The 25,298-nt window shown below is 37.4% G+C and overlaps 1 protein-coding gene across 1 annotated transcript; it reads right to left on the reverse strand.

Moving 5' to 3' along the window:
* Positions 1-335: 335 nt before the first annotated feature.
* neto2 (neuropilin and tolloid like 2) lies at positions 336-25,004 on the reverse strand. The gene is made up of 9 exons (NM_001079444.1): positions 24,639-25,004; positions 12,893-12,949; positions 9,727-9,867; positions 7,445-7,693; positions 5,504-5,548; positions 5,284-5,411; positions 4,074-4,302; positions 2,984-3,097; positions 336-1,457 (listed from the first exon to the last, which is right to left on the reverse strand). The coding sequence occupies exons 1-9, from the start codon at positions 24,670-24,672 to the stop codon at positions 877-879; spliced, it is 1,578 nt and encodes a 525-aa protein (NP_001072912.1). The 5' UTR covers positions 24,673-25,004; the 3' UTR covers positions 336-876.
* Positions 25,005-25,298: the final 294 nt, after the last annotated feature.

The following is a 25,298-nucleotide window of genomic DNA, read 5'->3' on the forward strand; positions in this document are numbered from 1 at the left end:
TTTTGGCATGCCCTGGAGAAATACACTTTTGGCCTTCGGCCTTGTGCTTTTTTATGGTCATGAAACTCCTCAACGACTTATAATATCCCTATATTTTACAACAGGGGGTACATAATTTATTATAATACACAAGTTTTATTCACTATATAATAACACTGCCGTGCTCCCTCACTTTCCTGTGGTGTGCATGTCTATAAAGACCTTGCTAAGTCATAAAAAACAATGAACAAGGAAAGCTAAGAATGCTTTGATTAAAAGGAAATAATATTTCTTTTTGAAGTAGAAAGAACAGGACTTGAAATGAAAGAAACAAAAACACATGTTCACAACATTACTCTATTTCACGCTATTTTACTTAAAGTTACACAAAATTTACAGGCACAGATTAAAACCTTTTCCATGATTGTGCCACTATCTGAGATATTTTCTTGTAGACTTGGCTCTTCTAGCTTTAAAAATCTTATTTTTTAATTTAAAAAGCATCCCATGGTGTTGGAATTTTCCCTCCTAATGGTTAATTATAATAAAGTAAAAAGGGAAACTAATTTTTCTTTAAATGTGTTGATATTGAAAAAAAACATGAAAATAGCACCTTAATAACCATAATGTGTAAAAGATTTAACAAAAAATATGCAAAAAAGACCATTTTGACAATATCAATGAAATATATTTTAACCACCATAAGTGCTGTGTATAATTCAGTAGGATTTATACAGTATGTCATGCATGACGTGATGTTCCTGCTCAAAAATATAGAGTTTTATTTTACAATTATTGTTTGATTCTCCATTTCTTGGCTTTAGAAAATGTAATGACTGTTGGATATAGTCTCAAAAATATAGCTTTTTCTATAAGGAACCACATAATGGGAGGCGTTTAAAAGTCAATGGACATAGAACCCTGAGCACAATCTTCTCGACCACGCACATATATTTCACATGGGATTTCTTCCATTACCCGATCTTCTATACCTTGTTCAGGACAATCGTGGGACTGTTTAAAAGTATAGGTACTTTTCTTGAAGGTACTATTGAATGTTTTCATTGGCTGAGGCTGTGCAAAATCATTGCGGAACGGAAGGTCCATTGAGCTTAGGTTGGTCCTGCTTTGTTTTAAAGATGCTGTTGTTGACCCACAGTGATGGTCATGAATACATCGAGAAGTTGTGGATGAGCGCCTGGTTTTCTGATAGTTCTCTAGTTCCTCAGATAAATCAGCCAGGTCTGCAGAAATTTCTTTGTCCCTTAGTGAAAACAGCTCATAGTGGGGTGGATCAAATACCTCCTGAAATCCAGTTTTGTTAAATGTAGTCTTCCTTGCCATGATTTTTTTGCGTGGCTGCTTCACTTGAACAAGAATAGAAATTATGAGGAGGACTAAAACAATTCCAGATGTGATACCAATAACTGTCCCATGGGTCTTTGTGATTTGCTCAAACAGCCCAGCTTCTTTCTTTTCTGTAAAAAAAAAAAAATTGACCATTATTGGTAAAAATATGTATAATAATGCTATGAATAATTGCCAATAACTATGTGACATGGGTGTAACAAATTAAAAAAACAATCTGAAAATTACCTCTTTCCAAGTAAAACATATGAAAGGTACAGGATACCACATAAGCTATTGAGCAGTATACTAGGGCATTTCGCTACTACCGTGTTTTCCCGAAAATAAGACACTGTCTTATATTTTTTTAAGCTCCAAAAAATGCACTAGGTCCTATTTTCAGGGGATGTCTTATTTTTCCATGAAGAAGAATACAGTACACATTTATTCCATTGTTTGGGCAAGATTTATCGCCCAGCCCTATGTGGGTGTCTTATTTTCGGGGGGTGCCTTATTTTCTGAGGGCGGTGGAAAATTGGGGGGGTGCCTTACTTTCGGAGGATGTCCTATTTTCGGGAAAACAGGGTAAGAAATGCCTTCCCTCCCCACCTCAAAAAGAGGGATTGTTTGTCCGTACATTGCAATATACTTCAAGCTGGCCAACTACGTCAAAGTCATCCCTTCTGGCCAGTCCTACCCTAACTGACCTATATAAGTAATTTAAGATTAGTACTGAGCAAAGGGACTAAGTTTTACCTGCAACATGCTTGCGTATAAGGTTAAAACTCCCATATGGTTGCCCTTTTATTAGCTCCATTGGGATCACCTGACTGTAGTTGGCCAGCTTGAAGTATATTGCAATGTACGGACAAACAATCCCTCTTTTTGAGGTGGGGAGGGAAGGCATTTCTTAGTAGCGAAATGCCCTAGTGTCCAATTTCTACATATTGATAATGGGTGAGTGCAGAGGATTTTTTGCGGTTGTTTATATGTATTTTATGGTCACAGCCTCATTGCACCCCCGCTTAATGGTTTACAATTTAGTGGTTGAGCACAACTTTCCCTTTTTGTGTTATTGAGCAGTATATGCAATGCAGCACGACTGTGACACTCACTTGAGAAATAACGAAATCATGGCTGCTCGGACGTTTCAGTTTTTCTTCGATTTGCAACTCTTAAAATCCCATTTCAGCAGACACTGGGATTTTAGGAATTGAAGTACAGGGCTGTAACCCTGGTATTTACACTATAACATAGCAAATTGTTGAGTCATTTAGCTGATACCTTCTATGCCTACACCAAAAACTGCCATGAGGCAATGACTAAAAACACTATGATAAAAATGTATTCAGTTAGCAATGCTAAGGTATAATGCAGGCTTCTGATACAGTATGTTATCATGATATGCTCACAAAAAGAAACAATATTGTATAAATAAAATACATGAGCCATGCTGGGCTATCAAACACGGTCTCTTCCATTTGTAAAAAAAACTATGTTATAAGGAGAAATTCACATTTAATACTGTATTGTAGCACACATAACCTTTAGCAACCCCCCACCCCCACCCTATCTATATCATTGTTTCATGCTCCTGCGTATGGATGATTCAGGAGGCTGTGCTAGCATACAATGCAGTCTGCAGTTGCACACCCACCTTTGCAATGATTTTCATCCCAGGGGTAGGCACAGTTCTGAATACCGTTGCACACTAAAGAATTATTGATGCACATGTTGCTATGGCAAAAAAAAGTACTGCCGACACAGGGAGCTGCAGAGACAGAATGGGAAAGTAGATCATATGATGATGCCTTCATTTAATATTCAGTTTCACGCTAACTCCATTGTTTTGGCGCTTATGTATATTTCAGATCACATTTTTTCTTACAATAAAGACTCTTTATTGGCTTCAAAATATCGCTAGGAAATTGTTTATTATTTCAACTGTAAATTGGTACCTTTTCTCACATTCAGTTTTATGTGCAATAGAGACAAATAGGCTCACTCGGTATTTCTGTGTCTAGCATATATGCAGCCTGAGGTATATATTTAAATAGAGAAGGTGTTCCTTATTCCCTATACTTTAAAGAAAGCTGGCAACAAAGAGACAGGAAGTGTCATTTACTTTTAGTCCAATATCTGCCATATCTGGGAAACCAGAGCAACAGATCTCCTGCTGGAAAATCCATTCCATGTTAGTCCATATAAGTGGTCATGATGGAATAGGCTCAGTGGGTCCCCACTACCTCTTCAGTGATGGAGTCTCTGACATTATTGGTCATTTTATGTTATTCACAATGTGTTATTGGCTAATTTAGCCAGGTTGACCCAATACATTTGATGCGGGGCCAAAATAATCCTGATAAAGAACTGAGCAAATATATGCAAGACAATATTTTTAATATTGTCTCTATTTCAGTTGTTGGGAAGAATTCACATGGTAACATCTCATTTAAAAATAAAGGAGGAAAAATATACTCAGTTATAATAGGCTGTATGTTCATGTTTTTATAAGTGGACAGTTATATATATTTCCTTTATCTATACTGTTTTGCAAGCATAATGTTAATTGAGGATGATACCATATTTATAACATTCCTAGAATTTGTAGCTCAGATCACTGAAAGCCTAACACAACAAGGTCTTGAGAACTGTATAGTATATAGAAAATGACACAGCCAAGATCTAGCTCGGGTGTTGTTGGTTTTACAATTTAGATAATGCTACTGAACCCTAACTTTACTTACGTTCCACAAATGATGTGAAAAGCATCCGGAATCGGCTTAACCGGCTTCCTTCATCTGCCCACATCCGCACCACCCCAATGCCTGTCTGTAACATCACGTCATTGGCAACAGTGCTGCAGAATTTTGCCTTCAGGTTCTCAATGGAACTGCTACCATCATAAACAGCGACAAAGTTCCGTTTGCATTCATTCGAATGCTCCATCTGGTAGTCTAGGAACCTCAAGTAAATCTGTTGGAAGAAGATATAAACTCCAGGTTATACAAAAAAATGTTTAAGGGGAAACAATACAATGTTTTACCATTTAATTCCACTTATCTCTCCTTGGCTGGTACAGTAGATGCCATAGACTACTGTGTATAAAAACACACCTATATTTGTACATTTGTATTTATATACCTATGCAGGTAGGCCTACTTCTTGTCTTAGCCAAGGTCACCCTAAAAACACAAAGCACACAATGTATACACTTCTCACTGCAACGTAGATGTGCTATTGATGGCTATGGAAAATGTTAATGTTTCCATCTGTAAATGCAAGCCATATGGTAGTACCCACAAATACATAGAGAGAATTGAATTTCTACACACACAGTAAGCTACTATTATAAATATACTGTATTAGTGTGCTCTTAAATTTATTCTTTCCACTCTAAATATATTTGGCTTTTTAATCTGCTCTTGAAAACACACCCAAACCCAAGTTATTCTTAAACCTTCCTATGAACATGCCAACTGTTGTACAGGTATGGGATTCCTTTTCCAGAAACCCGTTATCCAGAAAGTTCCGAATTACGGAAAGGCCATCTCCCATAGACTCCATTATAAGCACATAATTCTAATATTTAAAAATGATTTCCTTTTTCTCTGTCATAATAAAATAGTACCTTGTACTTGATCCCAACTAAGATATAATTAATCCTTATTGGAGGCAAAACAAGCCGACTAGGTTTAATTATTGTTTAAATGATTTTTAGAAGACTTAAGTTATGGAGATCCAAATTATGGAAAGATCCCTTATCCAGAAAACCCCAGGTCCCGAGCATTCTAGATAACAGGTCCCATACCTTTACTATGTTCTTACATTATCACTAATTTCTCCAGCCTATTATCTAGTGTTATCAATTGTACAGTATAATGCTTTAGGCGATGGAATATGTATATAAAATGATGCAAGATAAAATCTCCCTCTAAGTAGACCCCGATTACATACTTTAGCTTTTGGTGTGGCTTTAATTGTCCATATACAGTCAAGTGCTTGTCCAGTTTTCAATTTCTCTTCTTGTTCCACCTGACTGGAGCGAATGATTCCATCTGCTCCTGAGAGCTCAAACTGACAGTCTATGATGAGAAGGGCACAGAAATATATTGTCAGTGGAACATTGAGCCAATTGCAACATCCCGCAAAATAATAACATGCAAAAATACTTTACCAGGTATGGGACTAAGAATACCACCAAGGTAACTGAAGTCAGGATCTGTGACAAAATAAAAATAAATATATTGTGTGAATTTTAGATACCAGGACACCAGATAACTGGTGTAGATGACATTTTATAATTTTATGGGGCCTATTCACTAACGTTTGTATTTTTTTTCCCTGTGATACTTGTGCTATAATCACGTTTTTTCATGTAAAAAGATCAGAAATTTTTCATGCAACAAAACCTTGAAAAACACGAATGTTATATTTATCAAAATGTAAGATTAGATCTCACTAGAAAAACATGAATCCACTTTCTATTTATTCCTATAGGATTTTTAGAAATGTATTTATCAATGGGCGAAAGTTGGAGGACACCATTTGATAAATACTCATATTGATAAAATCATATTGAATTATAGAAAGTGAGTGGGAATTTCTTGGGTGAGTTTTTTGAGATCATGTAGAAGTCAATAGGAGCTTTCACTAGGTTTTTTTCTGCAGTCCTTTTACTTTCTATTTTTTGGGGGGAGCTATTCATGCCATTTAGAAATTTTACAAAAATTTAATAAAAATATAAGTTACAAAAAAAAAATTCTAGGTTTTTGCTTTTTTCTTTTATTACACATGTTGGTGTCCACGTTCTCTTTTGCTACAGTTTTTAATAAAAAAAAGGAAACATTTGTGTTTTTCTCATTTGTGAGTTTAATCGTGGTAGAGAAAACCTCTAAGGGTGAAGACACACAGAGCTACTAGTAGCAGCTACTTGATACGTATTGCTACGTAATAACTACTAAAATAGACAATGCTGATTATTTACTGACAACTGTCTCTATGTGTGTTTTAGAAGAGGCAATTCTCAGTATTGTCTTTGACAAGGTATTTTCTGGAGTTTAGTAGCTGTGAAAAAGTAGCTGCTACTAAGTAGCTCAGTGTGTCTTCACCCTAAAACTACACAAACCTGAAATTTGACCTAAATTCTGAGTCCGCATGTCTGCATAGGAGTATATTGAAAGGATTTGCAGGACTTGGTTCCCCCTCCCAAAAAATTACTAGGAATACTTTTAGAAAATCCAGCCAGAAGGGTAGCACAGATTTAATTTACCTGAAATCAGTTTGCAGTCAGTGCAGCCCAGCAACTTGCATTTATTAGAAGTGTCTCTGGTCCCTTGCAGATTTTCAATAGCTTCCTTTTTTTTATTTTGTATCACTTTCAAATTATTGGCAGCCTTATTTTGCTACTTTCTGTTCTTATATTTCTGTTCAGGCTCTCTACCATTCCTCTTCTGCTACCTGGTTGCTAGGATAATAAAACTCTAGCAATTAGATGGCTGTTAAAATTTCAAGCTTGACAGCTGCACAGCTATTGTTCTAGAATACCAATGTCTACAACATTATAAAATATTATATTAGGTTAACGAGAACTTAAATAGGAGAAAAGCCAACCCAACCAGGGATTATTGCGAGTGATGAACCATGACACTTTCTAATATCTTTATGATATTGATTAGCCCTCACCCTGTGCCAGCCGCTTAGTGTGCACTAGGCTGCAGTAGATATGGGTTGAGCTTATGGTTAATCACTATTCAGAGCAGAAAGTGACTACAAACCAAGCTTTTATCTGTAAAGAGTCAATGCTTAGTCCATCAGTCAGTTCATCACTTTAGATGCAAAACTAGCAAAATACCCTTTGCCGCAGGGCTACTTACTAAATGGGACTGACACATCATGCAGACTTCACTGTTTGGTAGGTGATTAATGTAAAATTTCCCTGTAAAAGTCAGATTTGCATTTTAATCCCCCAAGGAATCTTTGCAATAGGCTTCCCATTTCTGCCAAGCAACATAGCAGGTAATGCACAGTGATGCATAGTTACCTGTGTTTTATACATATAAAAAGTACAATTTAGATTGAAATTCAAATGTCATAATTTTGCATATAGATTGTATACCTGGTATAAAGGAGTATTTTGCTCGAAATCCTAGTCCTTCTAATTCCTCATCAGAAGAAAATTTGATCCACATGAACCTCCCCGTTGATCGGATTGGTGTTGGACTTTTAAGACCACAGTATCTATCAATCAGTGGGGAAAAGCCAAATGGACCATCTCGTACCTCCAAGTGATCAAACCGGCATTCAAAGGAAGGTTCTATGTGATAAGGTTCATCAAAGGTCAGCTCAATTCTTTGGCGTGGAGCAGCTACAGCAAAGGGAATAACAGATTATTACTGTACACAAAAAAATTATACCTGATTAAATGTGGCCAGCAGCTTTGCAAAGGGCCAAGTAAATGACCAATATGATCTCTGTTTCGAAGCCAAATATCAACTCATTTCTTTGCTTCCCTTTACCCCTCCTTGTTCTTATTCACATGTATTGACAGATACAGCTACATCCCTTTTCCTACCAAAAGTGGTTTCAAGGTATGCACACAATCCAATGATGTACAGATATTAAGGGTAACTGAAAATTTTGTTTTTTTTCTGTCTCCAGCATAGATTCTTTATGTCTTTATTTAGTTCCTGTGAGTAGAAAAGAGCAGCAATGCCCTTTGTGCATGTCCAAATATTTTATTTTTGGACCCACTTGTAAGCAAAGACACTTGGAGGTTTACTAAGAGAGGAAGTGGGTTTTGAGATTAGCAATGAGCTCAGTTGGCACCTTAATGAGCGTTTACTGCCTGAGGCTGAACTTTCAGAGGTATACTGTATATCTCCATGGTTGCTTTCAACAGAAAATGCTCAGGTTTTACAGACCGAATGACTACAGCTCTGTTAAGCTGGGCAGTTTTATTTCTAGGTGACAGGTTTATTTCATTAAAGCAATAATAAATATATGTATTTTTCTCAAGTAGCCAAGGTATTGTTTTTGCAACACAATAATGCCTTTTTATAAAAAATTAGCTAATGGTGTATTTGTGGCTGTATGACTGTATGGTTTATCTGTGTGAAGCCAGGAGCAAACAATGTCTTTGTGATTGAAAGGTACAGGTATGGGACCTGTTATCCAGAATGCTCTGGACCTGGGATTTTTAGGATAAAAGGTCTTTCCGTAATTTGGATCTCCGTACTTTAAGTCTACTGAAAAATCATTTAAAAATGAAATAAACCCAATAGAATTGTTTTGCCCCCAATAGTGATTAATTATATATTAGTTGGTATCAAGTACATACTGTTTTATTTTTACAGAGTAAAGGAAATCATTTTTAAAATTAGAATTATTTGCTTATAATAGAGTCTATGAGAGATGGCTTTTCTGTAATACAGAAAATTCTGGATAATGGGCTTCCGGATAAAAGACCCCATGCCTGTACATCATTACTTATATCGTAGTCTTTCTTTTGTCTTTCAAAGAACAGCAAGTGTTCTACAACCATTATAAATACATTTTATTAAAATGATCACATCTGAATATATAACAGTTTTTTCCACATGCCTGTTCTTGCAGTCTAAAAGAACATACACGTGTCACCTTTGGCTTTCCATTTATTACAAATTATTTTGCTTGCCACATCATTATCAGAATTCTTAAGTTCATTTACATCTTCAGGACTGCAGAATATAATTCATTTGTCCTTACCTGGAGGCAAGCTAAGACCTAAATCTAGCCAGTCAGAAGGTCAGACTGATAAACTAAGCCATACTGCATCAGCTGGCGCCACAGAAATATCACTGACATTTTACCAGTCAGGCAGGCCAAACCCATGCATGTCAAACTGGTGATCTTGGGGCCCCATACCCTACTCATAGCTTTTAAACTGTTATGAATCAAATATTTCAAATCAAATAATGTTTTCGTAGTTTTATACACTATATATATATATATATATATATATATATATATATATATATATAGACACTGGAAAACTAATACCAACTTTAAATGAGGGTAAATTATTTGATGACATAAGTGTTAATTTACAATAAGACATTTCTCTGTTTTTAAGCCCTTGGTAATAAATGCCCAGGTTGTATGCATACATGCAGTAAGTGTATCTACTGTATAAAATATACATATACTGTATGTCAGCACTCATGGTAACCTAAATCGGAAGGGTGAAGCACAGCAGACCACTGCATATTCAGATGTTTATCAGTCTTATGCTAAAGCATGAAATAATTACAATTAGAATTAATAATAAAAAATGTGCACTCAAAAATGGGACCATCATTTCAGATCTATAAACAACATTATATTTAAAGACATTCTCCCATCTCTGAAAACTATACATACCTTCTAAAATGTAGACGCATTCCTTGTTAGGAGGGTAGGTGTTTGGAAAATTTGGTGAAGCAAAATGACCTCCATTAATGGTCCGAACCCACGTACCACACTGGGGCGCTGGAATGTGTTTAGTTCCTATGTTTTGTCCTTCTAAATAATGAGAGAATAGATATATTTGTACTGTCTGTCATACTGCAAAATAATACCCCCAATACAAAATGAGAGCTATTTACTTTGGTGTGGAGAAATCCAGTGCAAGATGTCAGATAACAGATAACTGTAAGGCATAGTTATTAAAGGTGGGCACATGGGCATTCTGTCTGCTCAGCTGGAAACAAACACTTGTACAGTACCAAATGCTATAACATTGCACAGATATTTCAGATTTGGAGGCCCAAAAGCAATTGTCCAGCATGCTGGAGCACTGTGAGTAATGGCTGAAGAGTATACTGTAGATAGTCTGCCTGGAGCTCTTCTATCTCAGCATCCACAGCCAATGACTAGGACTGATGCTAAATGTCCATAAATTGAAAAATACATATACGGCTATTGTCAACTTCAAAGCTGCCTTTATGGAAATATTTCCCACAAAATACCAAACTGAACATAAAACTATTAACCTCAGCTGCAACTGAGCTTTTCAGATGAAACAAAGATTGGTTTGATGAAAAAGTAATCATAAAACATATCAAAAGCCAAGCTGTTATTGATGCTTCATCTCCTCTGCTGTTGATGGCAGTGTCTAGGGACACTTTGGGGCATATTTATGAATATGTAAATTTAATATTAATGCCAAAAAAAGTGCAACGTGGCATAAAACGAATTGCATATTTATAAAGCTGCACCTTGAACTGTAAGAGATTGCTGAGCTTTCATTTGCACATGTATTCTAAAATCACTGGTTCCCTGTTTATCAAACAGTTAAACTAGAATTTATATAGTTATTTTAGAACTCCCTATTACAATGGGAATAAAACTACATTAGCATTTAGTGTTTGTTAGGGTAATAGCAAATAGTAAGATTTGCCATCCATGTTAAATCTTCACTACTGCAGGCAACAAATCTCCCAAAAATGCCTTGCCATTGGCAATCTGGCTTAATCATGGGAGAATGCAAAAACAGGCAATTACTTGCAATAAAGGCAGATCTCTCCGAGTAATATGTTTTACTTACAGCAATCTTAATGTTATACTATGGCAACTCATTTTGAGAAGATTTGCCATCTGCAGTAGTGCAGATATAACTGCGGGTGACAAATCTTACCATGCTCTTAGTAGGATATGCAAGTTTTTAACACCCATTTTTATTCCTTGGCACACAACCCCTATGCTGCTTTATACTTGGTAAATGGTAAATGGAGACTGAAAAAGTGGCAAAAAACCTGTATTTCTGCTCAGGGTTTTAAACTGCAATTATAAATATGTTAATGTCTGAGATTTTGGGGTATATTTATTAAAGAGTAAAAACTGAGCTTGCCACAGTTAAGCAGAATACAATTCCACTGCCTTCTTTTCATCTTATTTTCATTTCTTTTCATTTTTTTGGGAGTCTATTTATCAATGGGTAAAAGGGAGTGTTCACTATTTCATAAATACACCTCTAAAAATCTCATGAAATAAATAGGTAATGAATAGAGGACCCTGTGCTATAATGTCGAAAAGCCCACTATACAGTATATATCATGCTTGATGGTTAGTTCTAATACAAATTTGTTTACAGGAGCCCTTTTCAACAATTATAGACTAGAGAGTAAAAGCAGACACAGTACACTGCTCATTAAATGTCCAGTTGGTCTTTAATACCAGGTACTGTTCCCAGAAATAAGGTACTGTTAGCGACTATGTTTGCTATAGTATTTGGGTAATCTGCACAATAACAAGCCTTTAATGGCTGCTGATACAAATGGACTAATGTTTTGAACATCCAGTACTTTTGTTTCTGCTCTGTATCTGCAAAGAAGTCTACAAACAAAAGCCTCTAAGGATATATCATTCTCTAAGCAGAACAATAATTCTATGGATCACATTCTAAGAGAAAAAGACTAAAAGGAACAGCAATGAACCTGGGGAGCCATTAGTCACTTTGGAAATATTTTAATGGTTTTCCTGATTTTTCAGCATTCTGAAAGTGCCTGTATCTATAACACTTCCTAGTATTATCTGTAGAATACGTTCTTTTTCATATCAAATGTTCAATAACCACTTACCACTCAATGTATCTCTCTAGTACAAGGGTACAACAATATATGGCAAATTGAAGGTATTTTTAATATGTCATACTGCTTCAAATAATTTCAAGGTGACTGATTATAGTATGTGATGAAATGAAACTAGGAGAAAAGAGAGGTTGACTGGAACAGGAGGAAGATAGTGGGAGAGTGGGCCTATGATTTAAGGTTTTCTGGTGGGTCCCTGGCATCCAACATTTCCTACACCTGTTTTGCCCCAGCATGCCAAGCAGGTTTTACTGTATAGACCAAAGGGAGCCCTGCAATCACAACCATGGCAGAGGTTACAGGGCTCCATGGGAGAGTTACAGGGCTTCCTGCTATACTCAGTGCTACAGTGTTACTACCAACTATGCTAGATAATGTACAGTCTGTAGTCATTTTTAAAAATTGTTTACAAATTTTTACAAATTGTACAAGTATGCTATTCCTTTTGTGGGTGAGCATTTGTCTTTTACTCCTTGTATGGGGTTGGGCCTCTTGTTGGCCTCTCATGCTTTCTCTTATTTTCAGAGATGTGCTTGACATATTACTCTGCTTTTCTTAGTTGAATATGACCTAAAGCTGGCCATATATGTTACAATTATAATCTTTCTTGCGACCATTGGAAAGAATAGGAATTCTACCCCTAACTGATGATTCAGCCCTAAACGCTTGCCTTTGCCTGGGTGCCTTCAATGTCGATCAAAATTTTCTATCCCACCCGATCAACAAGACAACTAATATCCAAGAGTTTTGCTATATTGTTTGCTTCGTCGATCCACCATACAGGCACCGAATATCGTACGAAACCTCGTTTTGTATTACATTATCGGTGCGTGTATGGCCAGCTTAAGACTTTTTTTTAAGACTTAAGAGTTTTACTGTAATTAATTGTATTAGTCAAGGACCATCTTATGAAGGCAAATCAATGCGTTACAGGAAAAAGGTGCTCATTATGTCAGTACCTTGTGTTCTCTGGGCCACTGCAATGCCTTCCACCACTAGTATAGTTATCAGCAAAACTGCAAGAGAATAGAAGAGAATGCACGTCAATGCATGTGTACGAATACTTAACATCATACCTCTAAATCAGGGGTCGGGAACCTTTTTGGCTGAGAGAGCCATAAACACTACATATTTTAAAATGTAATTCTGTGAGAGCCATACAATATATTTGGCCATGAATGCTGTGGGGCAAGGTAGGGTGGGTCCCAAGGATGCCGGATGCGATGTGGAGGAGGGCGTGGCCTGCGCTCGGCAGATAGAAGATGTGGTCTAAGGCTTAGAATACATCTTCTATCTGCCGAGCGCAGGCCATGCCCCCGTTATTTTTTTTATTAAAGATTTGGCAGTGAGCCAGATGCAGCCATCAAAAGAGCCACATCTGGCTCGCGAGCCATAGGTTCCCTACCCCTGCTCTAAATTATTCTTACTGGCACGCTCAGGGATCGTAGGGTTCAGCTTTAGCAATGTACATGTAGAAAAGAAGAACTGGACAAACAACTCTACGAGACACTGTATTTCAAACTTACAAAAAAAATTAAAGTACAATTGAGGACTTAAAATAATAAAAGGCTAAGCTTCAAATGGTGATATAAGTTGAACAGCCAGTTTATGGTAGGCAGCCTTACAAGGTCCGTTTGGGGGGAAAATGTGGGAAAAAGTAGAAATACACAAAACCAATCATTTTAGCTCCAGGTGCAAGTGCAAGCACACTATGGGGCACACAATTACAACCATTAGGGCTACTGCATTTAAAGGACATGTAAACCCCACACACAAAAATGTAATCAGTAAACAGCCTCTTTGAAATCTTTCAGTACCTGCCACACTGGTTGTCCAATAGGTAATAGTAAAGACTGTAGCAACCCCTTAATCACTTAGATTTCCTTCTCTTCCTGTAACCCAGTCAGCCCCCTCCCTCAGGAGTTTGCTTTAACTGTTGGCTCCTGGGCATGCTCAGTTTTTCTCAGCTCAGATTACTAAACACGCCCCCCAGTCTAGCAGCCAGTGAACAGAAGGCATTGCTGGTTCCCATAGAAATTTAGCTCTAGCTGTCTGCTCCTATTTTGTTCCCCTAACCTCCTCTCCTGAGCTCAACTTAATCATAACAGTGCTCAAACCAAGCAGAACTTCTTAACGAATACAGTTCTGCCTGTGTGAACCTACATTCTTGATGAAATTTATGCTGAATAAAGGTCTTTGTGCATGTATGATGTTTGCAGATTTAAATGTAACCGATAATGTGTCAGAGAAAAAAAGAGGAAAAATGGCCACCGGGTGAAAGCTGCTATTTGTTTTAGGAAAATGTAATGGAGCTGACAAATGGATGGGATATATGCAGTACAAATGATGCCAGTTGGGTGGGGGAGACGTGCTCAACTGGTATACACTGTAGAAAAATGTAGGCTTTACATGTCCTTCAACTGGAGTATGCAACCGTGCATGGTTTACATCAGATTAAAAATCTTGCACAAGGTACAGAGTATAGCTCAGTCAGGCGCAAAGCAGGGAGAAAGGTCTCTTTAGCATCTTGGTCCATAGCTTGCACATCTAAATGACAAGCAAGTTATGGGACATTCAAGGGCACCCCTGTACCACCCCCCCCAAACCCTTGAGCTGAAGCAGAAACACCTGCATCTAAAGTCGCAATGCATGCAGGCTTGGATTTGTAGGAAGGTCACAAAGACCTGGGCCTAGGGTAGCAGTATTTAGTGGTAGCATACCATCCAATTGCCATATTGCTACTAAAGAACACTATGAACTGTGCTCCCTGTCAAATCTCCTGTCCTCTGAGCAACATGCAGGTCAGGTTCGTGACAGATGGTGGTGAATAGCGATGGGGTGCTGGCGGGCAGGTGGTGAGCAGTAGCCTGGCCTAAGGGCATGAAGATTTTAAATTTGTCCCTAAATGCATGCCACTTTGCACCCTGTCCCACGCTTTATAAATGAGAACAAGTATGTTATGGCAGAATTTCAGTGCATAGATAAGGAATATCCAGCCAGCATTCTCCTGTTAATTATAGCAGCAATTAATATGCTCTCTAACCACCACTGGTTGCATTCTATTAACATAACCCCCCTATATGTGTAAATATCTTCTGAACATAAAACCAATTGTTGCTGCCCCTGGTAAATTGTAGGGTATCTCATCTCGCCTTATGGCAGCAGCATCCCTACTAACTTAAATGCAAATAAATAAAAGGGGGTGCTTAAGTGGGTTTCCTCTGGGTATTCTGGTTTTCTCCAATATTTTAAAATATAAATGCAGGTTAATTGGCTCCCTGATAAAAATGATCACAGTAAGGGGCAGATTTATTAAAATGTGAAATTAGAACTCCCAACATAAAAATTCACTCACTTTCTATTCATTCCAATGGGATTTTTAGAAATGTATTTATCAAACAGTGAATTCTAACTACTAATTCTAAATACGATTCTAAAAATAGAAAGTGGGTGAATTTTTCTGTGGTGAGCTCTAATCTCACATTTGATAAATCTTCCCCTAGTGTGTGTGGGGATGTTATAGGGATTCAAATCCACTGGGTCAGAGACTGTTTTAATTTCTGCACAGCACTTTGGAATAGGCCTATATTAAAAAAAGGGGAAAAAATGGAAATTGCTGCAGCCCAAATCTTGCAGAATGCCCATTTCTCTGCAGCTTATTTACTGTACGGCAGAACAGTAGCATACACACACAGAGATAGCAGGCATGTCATGTTTAGCATTAGAATCAAACTTCCAACGGATTTGCTGGCATTACGCAAAAGGAAAGTAAACAAAAATGAAAGCCTCTGACAGTAAGCCGAAGGAGTGACAGTTATCCATCACAAAGCTGTTGACTGAGCGTCTTTGTCCCAGACATAGCTTCTGCTTTGAGGTTATCATTACGATATTGTGGCAGTCTCGGCAAGGAGACTTTAATGTAATCTGGAAAGTAGTTTTACTGCAAGTGATTTATTTTATGCCATGCTCTCCAAGTTATCGTCATTTTTCTGCATACTAGATGTAAAATAATTTAACTCCAGTGAGCTAAAGGTAAAAATTAATCTAAAAAGAATGCATTCATTTTGATTAGGAATAAGGCAACAGAAAATGAGACTGAAGGCTTCATTTGGAGTAGGTGGTTATACATACTGCCCAACATGCCAATGATTAGCATGAACAACAACAAGCATTACAGGTGGCATTCATCTACATGAATCAGATCTATGGGACAAGGTGCGACAACAGTTTTTAAGCTTCTACACCTTCAGCTTCAAAAAACGGATACAATAGAAGATTTTGCTGTTGGCAGCTTAACTCTGGAAATCAATTCAATATCTTGAATAGATATGGCTATGGCCATCCTGTTTATTGAGGTGGATCTGTCATTGCTGCATCATCTGAATGTTGCATGCACAAGTAGCCATTTATAAACTAAATTGTTTAATACAATACAAAGGATTTTTCAAACCTAGATGCACATTTATAAATATAATACTAAGTCACTATTGTGTTTATTCCTGCTATAAACAGGTAAGAGTTTTTGTGTCCTATGGACAACTCCTTGCAGGTGACAATGCTATGCTATTTACTAAACCTACATATATTTTAGGGGTGCAGATTTGGTAAAATGGAAGTAGAACGAGTGCACAGTGATGGGCCAAATGTAAATACAAGGCCTGTTAATGGATGGGCTGGAGGGTGGGGCTCTGATTGGTGTGAAATTTTAGTATATAGTTATGGAAGATCATTTTCCCAGAATATTTGGGCGCTTGTATGGCTTCCAGTACATTAAGATATGTTGAACTATAAACACAGTAATACAGTTACTAAAACAGATGACATTCATGTGCTAGAAAATATATAAAATGCAGCATTAAACAACTTGTGGGAGGACACATGCAAATTGTTAATATTTCAATTCAAATAATGTCATATCCACAACAGCAGCTTAATAGGAGAGATAGTCCTATGGGACACATTGCTGCTGATATATACAACCTGTGAGACCACTGTACGTTGAGGAATACCATGGAACACCTTTAACACTGTACATGACATATGAACCTGGTATCATCATTACAATTCTGACCCTCCCATGATGAACTGATTATTAAGTACATACCATACCCAAAGAGATACAATTGTAAATGTTCCTCTACTTCTAACAAATGGCTTACACTCTTTGCTCAAAGTGAGTATATCCCACTAATACAATTTTAGATGTGTTTCATTTAAAATTAGCTACAAAATAGTCTTTCATACAGGATCAACATGCACTTCAGTAACATTCAGTAACTTTCAGTTTTTAAACACTGGGCCCCAAGACATTTCAGCTGGGAACAGTGACTTTCTGCATCTCCTTTTTATTTTCCACTTGCATTGTGTCCTGATGGTACAGAAGAATCCCAAGTTACAGTTTTACTAGACATCCAAGACAGACTTTAAGGTTTTACAAATATATGCAAGGTAAGCCTAAAACATATTTCTTGAAGATTTTTAGTTCAGGAAGGGTGATGCGAGCGGCTGGGATCCTCACATATGTGAGTACATTGATTTTAGCTTAAAGCTATTAGGATTTAGTCATCATTTATTTTATTAAGTGCCACGAGCAGAGTAAATGTCAGCCTTCATTTCATGAACAATTTTGGAAGAGTATTTCAAGCAGAGGAAAGGTGCCAAAGAAATGTCACCAGCAGTTGACAATTACTGACTTAAACAGAATTGGATGTTTAAATAAGACAAGATAAACCTGACGCAGTGTTTAGTACTGCTATAAAGCCTTATCTTTAGATAAGATTTGCCTTACAAAAAGCACTTATCATAGAAAGGATCATACTCAGTAATCAAAATGGAACTGCCTTACCAAAATCTGACCCTTTGCACCCAATGCAACCTCCTTCTTGTCTTATAATTGGTTCAGTGTTGTGGGCCTTTGAGCTGGGACCCCAAGACACAGATTTATACTACTCTGAAGGCAACCCCACAGTTTGGGAACCACTGCCTTAAGGGGACAGTCTCCAGAGCTTTTTAACCTTAGTCAAACTAGTCCTTATAATTGCAAAAAAATAGGAAAAATATAGGATTTTTTTTAAACAATCAAAAATAGAGGTAAAATGTAATTTATCCACAAGTCCTATTAATTGTGCTAATTTTTAGTAAAGGTGTTTTTAGGTAGAAACTACAATTATGGTGCCACCGTAAACATGCAGATTTCCTTCACTGGAATGGGGTGAAAAGGAGCTCATGCATGTTGCAATACTTGCCTTAGGATGTGGCACATCATGGTGGTAACATTATTCTCTCAAGCTTGTTAATGAATATTTTCAGAGTAACAATTGAAGTGTTCAGCTCTCTCATCTTGCGTGACATTTCCAACCCCCCAACTCCTGATTTTTGTGAAAGAAGTATGTTAAAAGCAAAACAAAACCCTGCTGGGCAACAATCATCTTGATACTCAAATTGTTGGCCTTTTGCCTGTGGCCACAGGGATAACTGCACAGTGTTTTGATGATTCAGATCTTGCACACTATATTCAATATTCTATGTAGAATTACAGCTAGGTATTCATGCACAATGTTGTCATTTGTTTTAGGTTTTAGCAATACATGTTAATGTGGAACTTCCCAGATTGTGGGGGTAGTTCCATCACAGTGGCCTTAATGATTGGAAGGAAAATTAGAGTGATATTTTGGAGGCAACACTTATCTGCTGTCTTGGAAATAACTAAAACTGTTACAATAATGTTTTATGTAAATTTTGATAAACTAAGGGGGGTTGATCATCGACTGCATCCCAAAAAGTCTGGAAACATGTCCATAATGTTTTAGTTGCATATAATTTATAATGTGAGCTGTAGGACACATTATGAGCAACATGCAGCTATTAACTTGTTTTAGGACTAATGTCTATAAATATTTTGCCATTTCATAATACAATAGGTTTACAAAGTGTATGTTACTTATGACCCCTAAACTGTGCTGTATATTGGCGAAGACACACACGGTGATTAGTAGCCACTACTTTCCAGTGACTAATCTGTGCAGTGATTTGTATAATAACATATGGAGGGTAAGTCGCCGCGATTATTCACTGTCTTCGCCCTTATACATTACTGTCTAAATAACAGAACATAAACAGAAGATGAGTTGTATAAATAGGCTATGTTTTGAAGTACATTATACCAGTTTCAAATAAGTAAGTGCATTGATTCAAATAAGCTGAAATGTTCCAATGCATATGGGATTTCACTAAAGTGTTTTGCGCAGATATATAAATACTAAGAATACTAATTAAAGCATGGCTGCAGGTTTAAGAGCAATGTTAGCACCATGAGACCTTTTGAAAGAATTTCCATTCTGACTGCCACAGGGTTGGGGCACACAGTATCTAACACATCCTATGTACAAGACATAGTATAATTATAAGAACAAAGGTAATGATATGTGCTATAGCAGTGCTGACCAAGTTAATGTAGTGGTCCTGTTATTTTCCAAACAACATGTTCGAGGGCCAGATTAAATTAAAATGATGATGTCATATAATGGAATCTATAGAGCCTTTAAGCTCGGGGGGCCATAAAAATCCTTTGGAGGGCCACATTTGGCCCACAGGCCTCCAGTTGGCCAGCCCTATGCTATAAAATGCAGATGGTAATAGTCATACCCTGACTTTCAAAAACATTATGACCAGTGAATTAAAATGGTGCATGAAAGCTTTAAAGGTACAGATGTTAAAAAGTAAAAATTTAATAAACAATAAGCTAGCCTTTTAGCTTTTATATTTTACCAACCGGAGGCCTCTGACAGTCTAATGGTTACAGTAATGTAGATAAATACAGCACTTTACATAGCCTACAGCCTAAGCCAGTAGATCTTAAGACTTCAATAGCCTTGAATATTATTATCCTTGTTTAAGGATTCATCCAGGCCCTTCTTATCCTAAATAGAGCATGCATGCAGCCATACCTATACAGTCTAAATCACCCATAAAACACTTAAAGAGCTCAATGCACATTTTAAGACATTTATAAAATATACCCATTAAAAATAAATTGTTCCACATCTGCTATATTCATATTTTCACATCAGATCATTACAATGATACTAATTGGTCTCCACATGCATTCTACTTGGAGACTTACAGTCTGACTCACAAGTGAGAGTTTCTAATTGAAAAGCATGATACACTTTGTGCAAAGTCATTTTGTTCCTGACGTCCACATAGATTGCAGATATATTACTAGCCTTCATTGCAGATTCCTACTGGTATAACAAGTAACATTCAGCTCTCCTTTTATTATTAATAAAGGCCCTTTCTTCTTCTACAAACCTGTTTGGTAAGAGTGTTTTATTATCATTGAAAAACAATTACTGCTGGGTAAATTAAAATTAATGACGCCTTTACAGTTCTGTGTGGTTAATTAAGTCCTACCTTTCAGTTACTTTAAATTAAAAATGTAAATGAAAATAATAAATACAGGCTTTATTTGCTTCAAGTGTTTACCTTACAGTTTATTTTTGGGCCCATGCTGCCCCTTATTAATCCATGAGTTGCAAGAAATGGCATAAAAAATGCAATATAGATGAAATATAAAGGTAGGTAATAGTTGAGGTCAATTACAGTCCAGACTCACGCTGGAAGCCTCATAAATATTGTGATAATTCAAGGCAATGGTTAGAACTGCAAATGGCAGCCTTTGGTTATTGAAAATAAAGTGAATGGCCTGAGAGCTCTACTATATCAGTCCTAGTTCTTTATAATCATATTTCTTACAAATGAAATCTAGGGTCTCCTATTTAGTTACATGCTGAAAAATAGTTCCCACACTCAGCATGTTATACTGCTAATTTTCAACAGTTAAAGGGACAGTATAACCCCTGTTTAACATAAGTTCAGTGAATATGATGAACATACTGTTTTGCCTATTGTCCAAACATGGAGTGGCTTCAGTTCCCCTGTTTGCCATGTTTAGCTCAAGAAATGTTTTCCGTAAGTAAAACAATACGCAAAAGAAGTATGTTCAAGCAAAGCAGAGCAACAGAAAAGGAGTGATTACTAAAGTGTATAATATTTCGGAGGTGGGAATAACTATAACAAATGCTCTCAGTACACTGTGGTTTCGCTGCACTAATGGAAAGATTATAGCGCTGGAGCCAGTATGAAATAAATATAGAGCTAGTACATATGTTTCAGAGATTGTGGAAAAATATGAGGAAAACTGCATATATATATTTATATATATATGCATACATATCACACAAACCAATGTGTCTAAACTATGAACATAAGAGTAAGTGTTTTAAAGTGAATTCTGAAAGAATCAAGGGTCTCAATAACATAGAAGAGGACAACTAGCGCAACCAATGAGCCCAGCAGCTGCTTTCATTATAGACTTCAGTACACTCCTCCTCTTCATACTTATACTGCCACAAAAAGACAAAAATACTATAATAGCAGTCCCACCAACCAGTAAAAGACACGAGTGGCCGAGCTAAATTGTTTCATTGTTCAGTGGACACAGAAATATCAAGAGAAGCTGGCACTTGGGCCCCATCATACTGCTCTTTAATGTTTGCACTTTTTGAACCTCCAGATAATTAAAACATATTTTTAATTTTGACAACTAATCCAAGGGGACCAGTGGCACCAAATAATGGACACGTGTTCCAGATAATAATGGAGACAGTAATATCTGACTAAAATGAAAATTGATTGGTTTGTTAATCACATGTGCCTATGTTTATCATCTTCATCTGGTTACGTCTCTAGTTGACAAGCAGTGTGCAAAATTTTTCTGCTGGAAGATATGGAAGAAAGATTAGCCTGTGCTTAGCCCCTGTCCTCAGTCACAATCTACAGTTTGTTTTGGTTATATAAGAGCCCCTTAGCATTGGGCAGCTGTATTTAAAGGGAATAATTTCATGAGATTTACTTCTGTGATTTAAATCCGTAGCCCAGACTAAACCCCATAAACTCCTGGTGTGAAAGAGGGGACAACGGCACATTAACAGCCAGTATGCACCATGGAGATGTTTAAAGAAAGAATGGCATTTACAGTTCAGCTTTAATTTAAAAAAAAAAAAAAAAAAAAACCTACTGACCTGATTTAGTTTTTATACCACAAAATATACCACAAAAGAGCAGTAATTATAAACTTAGAGATGTATTGTTAAATAATCACAATTTAACTTCACCAAACCACATTTTAATTGATTACTACTTTGAAGTTTCCTTTTCCAGCTGAAAAGCTCTACTAAGTGACTATAGCTGAGAAGGACTACAAAACCAAAATGACTTGAACTAATCAATGCATTCATGATGGCTGATTTATGTAAATAAGGCTAGAACCATCCAACCCATACATCCCAAATTGCACTGGAGGTCAGAGCTTACTATGTACAGCACACAGACTAGTGCTTTTGCAGTGGGGTCGGAAAAAGGGACTTGTCCTGACACTCAGATCTTCATTGATTATACTGAAGACTTAGATCATTTGTTTAAATACAGGGCATTCTGGTACATTTGTCAGTTTTGCAAATACATTAAATATAGTAATAGTGATTAATTTTTTCCACCCACAAGGGCCTAATCCTTCAGTAGCTTATTACAATGGCTGGAAATTATGCAGACAAAAAAGGAACATTTGCCCCAAAAATAAGTAAGGGTGTTGGGACTTTGACCCTGAATATAATTAGAATGCTTTCTTAATAAATCTTAGACCCTATAATTGTTCTACTTTGCACTCAGATAGTAGTAAAATAAAAAACAAATAGGGGACTTGGCTCTGTGCCCACTAAAGGAAAGGCTCACACAGCCCCTTCCACTGACACAACACTGTTTGTCTTCAGGGTTATGTGTGACAGGGATCCCTAACAACACATCCTTTGACCCACAGTGTCATTTCAATACATCAGCAGGAAAATAGATGCAAAGAGATTTTTTTTTTGCATTTGAATTTAAAGTCTCCTTGGAGATTCCCAAGAATGTAGAAGCTAAGTGAAATGCTTATATCACTACTCTCCAAAATCACATAATTGCTTCTGGATGCTCTTAGCCGCAGAGCGAAAGGGTAAGATCATATCTCAGGGAATTGAATTTGTGGACATGTAAAAAATGAAAAATAAGAGGAACAAAAAACACACATATTGGGAAAGTGAAAAAACAACTTAGAAATAGTGGAGAAAATGCATTTTAGGACAGTCCGATATTTCTAGCATTGTGCTGTTGTCTTATTGCAACTTTTCCCGCGGAATGCTACATTCCACAATTTTTTAAACTGCTAGTTTACACCTGACACCTGAGTCAAGTGTGTGTATTGCCTTAAGAAGGTATTGAGTACAGGTATTGGATCCGATATCCGGAAACCCATTATCCAGAAATTTCCGAATTACAGAAAGGTCATCTCCCATAGACTCCATTATAAGCAAATAATTCTAATTTTTAAAAATGATTTCCTTTTTCTCTGTAATAATAATAAAGCAGTACTTTGTATTTGATCCCAACTAAGATATAATTAATCCTTATTGGAGGCAAAACAATCCCATTGGGCTTAAATGATGTTTAAATGATTTTTTAGTAGACTTAAGGTATGGAGATCCAAATTATGGAAAGATCCCTTATCCGGAAAGCCCTGGGTCCTGAGCATTCTGGATAACAGGTCCCATACCGGTACAATATCCCTGTGATCTAAACCTTGGATCAGGGTGTAGTGTATGATTTCTGTTAATATGATATGAGATGCAGTGTCCTGTCTATGTGAACATGCCCTGAGACCGAAGCCAAAAATCAGCAAAGCATCAACAGGCTGGAATACAAATGAGACCAATTACACACGGCCTTCAGATAGGAACCTACGACAGCACTGCCATGCCAATTAAGGTTATTTCCAAAATCAGTTCCTAATCATCTACCCAGTACCAGGCTGCCAATTCCCAAGAGGTTAAATTCTAAGAAGGATCATGTTGTGTTATAAAGCCCTAGCCAGCTACGGGGATTACAATCAGCATTAGTTCACCCTTCTTACTTATGTAATGTGGATGGATGATGGTGTAAGACCCAACAGGGGAAGTCTCAGCAGTATGGTGCCATTACTACAGTTTAATCTGTCAGCTCTCATAAGCTTTGAAAAAAGAGTTAAGATGTACTGTAGCTATAGGGTGAGGATAGCAAGAACTGATCTGATGGTGCACCAAGGAGTGGACAAACTGGAGCTTCCAAATGTACCATAGGATCAATGTCCTCTGCTCTTGGTTCTGCTTAGGTGATCTATCACTGCACAAAGTGGACTGAATCTCCCCAGCAGAGGGCCATCTAAGACCAGATAGTGATGTTATGTTGAACTAGACATTTCTCTGTGAAACAAATGGGGGGAACCTCTGAGCTGCCTGATCACAATGGTTATCCCTCATAACCCACTCACCTCACACATGTCATTGCATATACGCACAGAAACATTTTGGCATACCTATCAAAAGGTTAAAGCAACATGGTACTGTTATAACCAGGAGAAATAATGTCCAATTTTATAACAGGAATACTGGCTCATATGTTTCCATTGTTACAATGAGACGCCAGTCCCTTCCCACAGGCATGTTATCAAAACAGGATTATATATTCAATATTTTTGGAATCCCCCCTTAAATATAATGGGCTCTGAGTAAATAAAGCAAATGCACATCCATATGGACCCTGAGATGTGGGCTTAGGGTAACACTGAAATCTTACCTTCCAATATAAAGTAGACTTTTTCCAACACCATTTTGCTGCAGATTTGACAGTCTTCTTGTCCAAACAAAATAAACAAAAAGCCTCACTTTAGACTGGAAGCTTATGTTGAGCCAGGTACATGGTCAGTGAGCTTCATCACAGAGACAGCCAGCGCAAAAATGTATATAAGATTCTTTTTTTGGCTTTCAGCAGGCTTCATTTCCCAGCTGGAAGTTGTCTCCGGCTCTGCCGACACCACTTGGCCACATCGACAAAGTTGTCCTGCTGAGGCAGCTTGAGGTTAATGTGGTACCATAGGGGGCACAGAACAAGGTGGTACCATAGAGGGCACAGACTAATGTGGCACCATAGGGGGCACAAAATAAGGTGGTACCATAGGGAGCACAGAATAAGGTGGTACCATAGGGGGCACAGAATAAGGTGGTACCATTGGGGGCACAGAATAAGGTGGTACCATAGGGGGCACAGAATAAAGGCTTCACAAGAAACAGCCCTAGATCTGCAGTAATGGCACCTCTTCAGTCTTGTGCCCAGCACTAAGCAGATCCATCATGAGTAACCACCACTCTCCCTCTCACCCCTAAGTCCCCACTTTCCATGAGGCTTAGTTGTGCCCCCTGAGCTTGTAGTGGGCATCCATCATGATCCCAGGCTCAT

The sequence above is a fragment of the Xenopus tropicalis genome, chromosome 4 (genome assembly GCF_000004195.4).
Source record: "Xenopus tropicalis strain Nigerian chromosome 4, UCB_Xtro_10.0, whole genome shotgun sequence".
In the NCBI taxonomy this organism is placed as follows: Eukaryota; Metazoa; Chordata; class Amphibia; order Anura; family Pipidae; genus Xenopus; species Xenopus tropicalis.